The sequence below is a fragment of the Chlamydotis macqueenii genome, chromosome 4, assembly GCF_036417535.1.
Source record: "Chlamydotis macqueenii isolate bChlMac1 chromosome 4, bChlMac1.mat, whole genome shotgun sequence".
Lineage (NCBI taxonomy): Eukaryota > Metazoa > Chordata > Aves > Otidiformes > Otididae > Chlamydotis > Chlamydotis macqueenii.
The window spans coordinates 48,738,809-48,747,719 of NC_141559.1; the positions used below are offsets into that span (position 1 = coordinate 48,738,809).

Consider the following 8,911-nt stretch of genomic DNA (forward strand, 5'->3'; position numbering starts at 1 on the left):
CTACTTTTCCCCTGATACTAGCACTATATTTTTTTTTTCCTTAGGCCTAGTATTTAACTGAGAGCAGTCCCTGATCTGGCTGGCTGCAAGGCTCATCATCAGGGAAGCAGCAGGAACATGTTGTAGGCTCAGGTCCACACAAGGCAGGCAAGAGCTGTCCCTTTCAGCAGCACGTAAATTTAGGTTGGCTTTAAACTGACTATGAAACTTTGTAATTAGAATCTTTGTTTCTAGTGCTTATTTCACAAAACCCATTCAGTCCTCTAAATGTACTCTGTAAACATCTCCGTAGCAAGTGGTGATGTCATTTTGCAAAGTAAGGATATAGGTGAAGGATATATAACCGGAGACCACATGGCTATTTGAAAACCAAATATTTCTTTGCACAGGAACACATTTTTTTGAGATAAAAAATTATTAAGAGTGGAAATAGAACAAAAAGAGCAGTAGTAGTAAAACTAGCCTTAGCATATCTTGGCTGAGTTTTTTCAAAGCTTTAGACTAAAATACAGGCTCCTCTACATTCATAAATAGATGTATCATTAAAAGAATTAGTCTTTAAAAGTGCTCAGTGTCCTGTCACTCCTGTGGATAAACAATATGTAAGAACTAAAGGGACATTGTCCATTTTATGAATGAAATAGCAGCACGAGTTGTTGTTCAGGGCATGATCACAGACCAGGCAGTTAAGATTTCTCAGCGTCTTGTAAGTTGCAACTGTCTCAGCTGCAAAGCAAAATTAAAGTGGTGTGTTTAGAAGCGTTGCGGGTTTAATGTAAAGTAGCATTTTTAGTTAATATTTTTTCTACAAAGACATAGGTAGAAGAGGAGGCAACAGAGGAAACTGTGTTACATGACTCCTCTCCTAGCTCTGTATAGTCACAGAGCAGATTTGATGAAGTTACTTTGTGCAAAAATGCACCAGTCAGGCAAGAAAATTAGTATGTTCCACGCACAAGATGGAAGCTATTTCCTTGGGTGAAAAATTCAGATGCTTGGTACTGGTTCAGTTTACAGTTTGTGTGACAGCTACAGCTCTGCTTAGTGCTTGCTGTGCCTGTGTTACAGTATGATGACTGCTGAGTACCTCTGGAGCCTGTTTTGGAGGAACATATGTGTACCATTAAAGCAAGATGTGACATTACAAACAAACACAGGAAGCCTATTATAAAATACTCCATTCTCCTTTCCTGTCTGGTCGATAGATATATAGGCATGTCACATATGAGTGTGTATATGTATTTCTTTTCCGTTCTAGTACTCGTGAGAGCCTGGCATCCAACACTTCAAGTATTGTTGAAAGCAACAGACGTCAGAACCCCGCACTGAGCCCTGCACATGGTGTCGCGGGCCCAACCTTCAACTTCCGAGCCTCTGCAGACCCACCGACAAGTGAAGCTGAGAAACTTCAGAAACCTGCTAACTGCCTGCAAGCTTCTGTCACTAGTGTCTGATAGTCATCCTGCCTCAGATCTTCTGTCTCATCCTATACAGCAAAGTTTACGACACTGGGACTGATGTTTACATCTTTGGGGAAAAACACAAAAAGCATCTCAACCACAGTTTTAGTATTTACTTAAACTGTGCTGCTATGTAGACTAGGGGCAAACAAATCTTTATTTCAAGGTATTGCTTTTCACATTTGCGGCTCTGTAGCAAAAGAATAGCAGTAGGGATAATATGTACACTTTTTGCTTCACTTAATTGTAACTGAGCACATATATGAAAGTCTAGACACTGTAAGTGTAATCTGCATTTTCAATGTCCACGCAGTTGCCAACTTCATTTTTAAAAAATGCCACAGATGTGTGATGCCCCCGGTCAGAGGCTAAACTCTGCTGCAGAGTTGATCGTTTTTTACTTCAAAAACTGAGCCACTGCTGAAAGTAACCAGCCAGGATCACCATGAGGAAAAACAATGCCAAACATGACAAGTGATGACCTCAACTCTATCTGTGAATTATTAATACTAATCAGTCATTTTCACTGTGCGTTTTTGCGACACAATTTTGCAAATACCGTTTAAGTGAGGGAAGAGAGGTTTGGGTTTTGTTTTGGTTTGGGTTTTTTTAAGTGGAGAGGGGAAAGGGAGATGGCTTCTCCTTTTGTGTTTCAAAAAGTATGAGAGATGTTTACTTACTGAGACTTGCAAGTTGACCTTCCATAGTCACAAGTGAGGAGGTGGGCCTTTGCGTAGAGGGGGGAACGGGGAGGGAAGGGAAAGTTATAACTGTCATGGAGCCACAATGTGGAGTGACACAAAATATAACAAATGTCTTCAGTATAAATCAAGTATTTAAAAAATATAATCTAATTCTTGTGTCACTTCTGGTATTGCAGCTTGCCATTAATATAGGAATCAGGATAACTAATTTCTTGGAACAAAAATATTCTTTATGATATAAATGACAAGTATGGCCTGAAGAATCGATTTCTTTCTAGTGGAAGGACATAAATCTATTTTATGTAGCTTATTAAATAGAGTGCCTAAATTAGGCTATTAAAAATAGCATACATTGTAGTGATTATCAGAGAAAAAAATCTAGAGAATTATAAACTTCTGGCCTTTTTATTCAGTGGATGTTATTTACAATTTAGCATTTTAAGGACATATCTAGTTTCTGGAAATTAAATGTGTCCACATGGTTGGCAGTAGAAATCCAAATTCCATAGGTATGGTATATTCTAATTGCTTTCCCCTAAACTGGTACTCCAGAGTAATTAGTACTGTACTAATTACTGCAGAGTAACTTCTAAGGATAGTTAAACTCCAAGAGTAATTTTTAGGTGTAGGGTCACGTTCTGCTCTGTTACTCATGCAACCTGGTAGTGCAACAAACTGACTTCAAATTTAACTCTATTTTTTATCAGAACAGAGAGAATAACAAGGATACCGAAATGTTCAACAGCCCAAATTGTTGCGTAGAAAAGGGACGTTTACATTGTCTAGCTCTTCTAGTACACAGGTATGAAACCCAACTGTACATATTAAAACCCCGTATTTTTATCAGGCTCTGGTGACACATATTACTCTGTACACAAAGTCATTTGAGCTTCACTCATGTTCTCTATTGTCATCAGAAGTTTTTCCTGAAGATTCAGCCGTATGTTACGCAGTTGGATATAGTTCATTTACTTACAAAACGGCTTTCTGACTCTGGACACAATCAGTTTCCAGTTCTGTCAAGAACACCCAGTCAAGGGACAGGTCTGTTTTCCTTGGTTTCAGTGTATAATTTCCATTTCATAGGAGCAATAAGACCTTTCAGTGCACATAAAGGAAATTATTGTGCTTTTGGTTGGTTATCAAAGTCACTTGGCCTTTAGCCTTCTGCCTTACCATACCTTCCAAGATGTGCTCTAATTACCGTATAATGCTTTGCATGACGCATCTTACTACTCAATATGTAACTCCAGCCGTACTTATTCCATGCGAACTGTGGAGTCAGAGTTTTTGTGGGGAATTGTCGTATACTATGCAGTGGCTGACTGTGATTTTGTTTCTGAGACGAGCTCTGACATCAGTAGTATGTATCGATTCAGTAAATAAAAATGTCAAAACGATAAAAAAATTTACAGTGATGATCTGAAGTACTAACGGCAGTATTAAAATGTGAACAGCAAAAATGCATTTCACCTTTGGGGGAAATATTTGTTTGTCATAAACTAATAGGAATTTATGCAGGCAGCTGGTTGTACAGAAGACATAATTCCAACAAAATACGAGAGTACATACCTATAAACTGTATAGTGTGTTATTTCCTCAAGTTCCCGGAGACCAGCAGACAAGATAAATGTCATATTAATGTTGACATGGCATTGTACCAATATTAATGTGACTCTTAGAATATGGAATGTAAGCAGAAGTTTCAAATAGAAACGTTCTAATCTTGAGTTCTTTTTTTTTTTTTTTCTTTTTCTTTCCTCCTTTTAAAATCGACAATGGAATATAAGGAAATTCCATCTTGAGGTTCTGGTAACAAAACCACGAGAGTGGAGCTTGAGTGCTTTATGTCACCCTAATCCTTTGATGAAATCATAGCCTTGTATTACATGGTTGCTTATCTATCATTCTTCTTCTAATGTATCAATTTAAAGGTTTACAGAGTTAGATTAGGTTGAATCTGTGTTGTGTTCAACTGTAAAGGGTCAACACAAATCTGTCGGCATTTTGCACACTTAATATGTATTATTATAATACAACATGTTACTTTTATGGTAATTTTTTTTACACATATAACTACCTCCATGAATTTGATGAAATGCAGCAACATGAAAAGTGTATTGTACAAAGCAAGGTTAAAAACTTTGAAGCATTAGGTTGTGGCGTTCTCTTGTGTGTCAGTGCTTGCGTATGAAGTCATCACGTTTCCATTGCCACAATTTCCTTCTACGATATTAAAATTCTGGCTTTTAGATGAGTCAAAGACTTTGACAAGGCTGCATAATTGGGGTAAAAGTGAAAGGGAGGCTGAAACCTTCCATCTTCTCCCTGGTTACTGCTAAAATCTCTGCCTGATAGAACTTGAAAATGTATTTGTAATTTAGCAAATTAGGAACATCTACAGTCTGTGAAATATGATTGGCAGTTTGGGGTTTAACAGAAGACACACTGGGTATTTTCTCGGCAGCCTTCAAATACTTTTGAGCCCTATTCTGCCTCCGTCTTTGTCAATGTTTCAGGTCATAGTTTCTCTGAACTGGCAAGGGTGTTAAACCAGCTCTTCCTTTAATGATACGCACTCTGTTCTCTAGATTGTGTGCATCTGAAACACTTGCTCCTATAGAAATTACCAACAGCCTTTAATTGACTTTGCTGGGAGCAGTATTAGGGTCCCTACTCGAGGTATGTGCCTATTGTTCAAAGAACGTGGGCGGGTTTCCAAGAAAAATGAAGCTGGCTTTTGAAAAGTAGCCAACTGCAACAAGCCACCTTTCAAGAGGGAAGAAAGGAAGAGTTTTCCAAAAACCAAAGGAAGAAAGTGGCAGTTGAACCTAAGCAGATCACATTTATATACAAATCCCGATTTTCGAACACCTCTTTCAGCAAACCTAGTACCATTATCCTGATGCAAATTAATATACAATCATCAGTTGAGCTAATTTTGCCATTTTAAGTTAAAAATTACAAGAAATCATTAACCATTTGACTCCTTGCACCACTGTAAAATGTCCGTTACACGCGAAAAAATATTCACTCAACTCTAAAAAGTAAAATGTATTGGAAAACAAACATTTTAATGGAAACCATGGCCTAAGTGCTTGCCAGCAGTAGACGTTTTCAGAAAAGATAATAAGCAAACCAGTACTCAGAGGCCGTCATAAACGTGGATAATACTTTACACTTCAATCACGCCTTTCCGCACAAGAGCCTCGAAGCACTTGTCATGGTACCAGCTAGGCCTCGCGAGCCTGTGAGCTGGGCGGAGTTCACTGGCCCTACTTTTATTTCCAGGCACGTTGGAAAAAGCAAAGGCTAAGAGTCTGCAGGCTAATTTATTAACCCGTTGTTTTCTTAAAAGTTACTGGAATAAGTTCAACCAAAGTGTTCCACGTTTCTACTCTGAAGTTACTCTTCTGATACATTCAGTTTGTTTAACTAAGAGAGAAGCTACTTTGCAGTCCTGCAGAGGCTCTTGAATTAGCAGTGCCAAAACCAATCAGTTTTCAGTCATGTGAGTACTGCCAGCGGTGGTTTTAGAAACATTTTAATTAAAAATTTGTTTTTCAAATACATTTCGCAGAGCTTTTCCCAACATGATGGTTCAAATTGTTGTGCTGAGAAAGCAAATAGCACTCCTAATCTGGTGTCACGCCCACAGTTTACAATTCTCTTTGCTCTTCTGAAGAAAACTGTACAGTATTAGAGAGAAATGTTCTATTTTTTACGAAATTCTTTAAAAAGAAAAAGGTATATATCTAAAGTGTTCCCCCCCCCAGCATAAGTAAAGTGCATCGTTACTGCATGAGAAGCATGCAGCGGACCCACTGAAAGCCAAGCTGGTGCTAGAAGAGAACGGGACTATCACGCTTCTTTCATAGCAGCGCTCTAAACGTTGGTTCCAGTTATATGGGTGTAAATCTGGCGTCACTCCCCCGATCTCCCCTGGATCTGATGGAGATAGGAATGGGTCGTTAACTCCATTGAAGCTCAGTTCTGAGCTGAGGGTTTCCGTGTTCCTCCCCCCCAACCCGAGAGAGTAAATGCAGAGAAGGAGCAGAGGGCCACCGGCACGCACCCGGCTCTGGACGGGCAGCCTGGGTTGAATCCCTGGTGAAACAAAGGCAGAGCCACCCAGCTGGCATGCTGCGACAGCCGTCACCACGCGTTCCACACCATGGAAGGGCGGTTTTTCCCGTGTGGTATGCTGCCCTTGTGTTGTGTAGCGGTTAGAGCCACCCAAAGGATACCCACCCAGAGGTATGAAAGGGCCCTTGGAGTAATTGGCACAGATGTTACTTTTGTATGTGGAGGAGACTTAAATTTAAAGGGATCATAATTCTGCAGGTAATTTTCTGTGAGTGACTGAATGTGGCTGTTACATTAGATTTAAATGAGTTAATAAATGCAAGTGGGACTTACTGTATGTTAGAAGGGAGTTTTGCAGCCAAGACTGCCTTGTATAAATGTGTTTGCACTGAAAAAAAAAAAATTTAAAAATTACTTGGTCTCTGGTTGCTGTAAAGGTCATCCAAGATGGATGTTCTGTTTATATTGTATAGTATTTCATATGAAATAATTACAGTTCATGAAATGTCTTCCCTAACGTTACTGATTTATAACAGCACATTTGTAACATGGTTTTTATTGTGTCAGTGTACCATATTGTAAATGATGATTACTTGTCATGCTTAGTATAATAATTTAAAGGAAAAAAAAAAAAAAGGACAGGGATTTTTGTAAGTCTATATTTGAAAGTCCCTCCATATGGTAATATTGTGTTCATGTTGTTTATGTAGTGTTGTGTGAAATATCCATTTTGGATTGTGTTACTTTTTAAGATATTAAATAACATTTGGTTATATGTTTTAAGTGGATTCTTTGCACCCATCGATGGTTTTTAGAGAAAGCACTTATATTTCCATTTAATGTGCTCTTTCCCTCCCTGACTTAGGAAACCTTGCACAACAAACCAGACATCTCAAAAAACCAAGGGCCATTGCCACTTTCTGTGTTCATGTGTGCTTCCTAAAAGGTCTGTGAGCCATGCTAGTAAGAGTGAGAGGGAGAGAAGTCACTGACTTTGAAACATCCCGGTTTGGATTGGACATGGAGGCGATGGATGCAAGGGGATTGTGATCCCCACCAAATGCACAGGGGCCCAGCTGAGATGCACCTAGGCTCCAGGAAATGAAAGAGGTGTTGAGTTCCCCTTTTTCTCTTCTCTTCGTCCTCATGAAGCAAAGGAGGACGTGGTGCACATACCCAAGAGAAAGGGCTCTAGCGTGGATTTTTTTTCATGTTGCGGAAAAGTGACATCTTTTTGGTGAAGAATGACTTATAACAAAATGTCTAGGGCCACTGCTGGGCTGAAGAACTGTTCTCTTGCTGTTGCACTGAGCTTTGCTGCTGAGAGCATGGAGTCAAAACAGCAGATTTCCATCCCTCTGTATCTACAGGTATCTTACTTCTGCAAGATAACATTTGTCAGAGTTCTCTCCAGACTTTCCCTCCATCAACCTCTTAACTGTTTCTTTAGGGTCTGTTTTTTCCTCCCAACTTATTTTTTTTATAATGTCCTTCCATTTTACCTTTTTGTTTTTCCATTGCTGAAAGTCCCCTCCTCTTCTGCTCCTGTTTGGCATTTTTTCTCCAGGTTGTTTTTTTTTTCCACCTATTACTTGACACAAGTTGCCCTCTGCCCCTTTTCTCACCCTCCCCTCTCAAAATGTCATCCTAATCTTATAGAGTCTTTTCCTCAATTTTCCATTACTTGTTCGCTCTCCTCGCTCTTTAGAAAGACCTCAGAGAAGAAAAGGTGGTCAGCTGCTGTCAGCACTTGTCTTCAAGCCATGCTGTTGCAAGTTTGTGATTTTAAAAAAAGTTTAGGAGCGTAAATACACCCCTGCCTTTAAAGTCCCTTCTGTTTTCTTCCTTCTTTTGACTGCCACTCCTTTTTTTTTGACTATGTGCTTTTCTGCCCAGCATGTCTGTGCTTTGAGGGCTTAGAGGAGACCCCAAACCCTGAACACTTCTAGAACAACAGGTCACATTTGTCTTTCTCAGGGCACCAAGCAAGGCCCCAGGTAAATGCTTAGAAAAACAGTTATAAAAATATCCAGCTGTGCTCCTCAGAACGGCTATGAGGAAAATGGCTTCACCGTACTGGCCTTTCCTCAGCTGCCAGGAGGGAGCCCACTGCTCTGACGCTGGTGTTCACCGCAGCTGGTACGGGAAGGGCACCAGAAGGGTTTGGTAGCAGAGTCAAAGATGCTGAGACTTTGACAGCTGCCAGTGTTTTTGTGTTGAGAAGGCTGAGCTTGCACATGCAAGCAACTTTAGGTCCTCAGCTTTAACCAAGTATTTTTAGCCCAACTGTCGCAGGAGTGATGAATGAGGGCTGGAAATGGGAAATCCCAAGTATGTTTTTTAAAAATATTTTTTTCTTATCTCTCCTAATAAGCAGAGAATACCTAACCCTGTGCTGCCAGCTATTTGAAAGTAAGTAAACAGTAGATAAATCCACAGCATGTACATGTCTGTGCATACACTAAAATAGTTTTGTACGTTGTTTCCTTTCTGTCTTTCTTAGGGAAACCTGGAGCTTTTTGTTTTGAGTTCTTTGCATCTCTCTCCTCTTATCCCGCTGCTTGTCACTGGTAAAATTGAACTGGTTGTCTAGAAAGTGCCAAAGACGATCGGTCTGGCAGGAAGCCACAAAAGTAGCATGGGGACCACTGCTTCGCTGGG

At 39.9% G+C, this 8,911-nt stretch overlaps 1 protein-coding gene across 2 annotated transcripts in view; it reads left to right on the forward strand.

The window, feature by feature from the left end:
- Positions 1 to 7,025, forward strand: part of STOX2 (storkhead box 2) — a 149,430-nt gene extending 142,405 nt beyond the window's left edge. For both annotated transcript variants that reach the window (XM_086747369.1, XM_086747370.1), the window contains exon 4: positions 1,259 to 7,025. In XM_086747369.1, coding sequence (XP_086603495.1) covers positions 1,259 to 1,454 — 196 coding nt within the window. In that variant the 3' untranslated portion in view covers positions 1,455 to 7,025. The remainder of the gene's footprint in view (positions 1 to 1,258) is intronic.
- Positions 7,026 to 8,911: the final 1,886 nt, after the last annotated feature.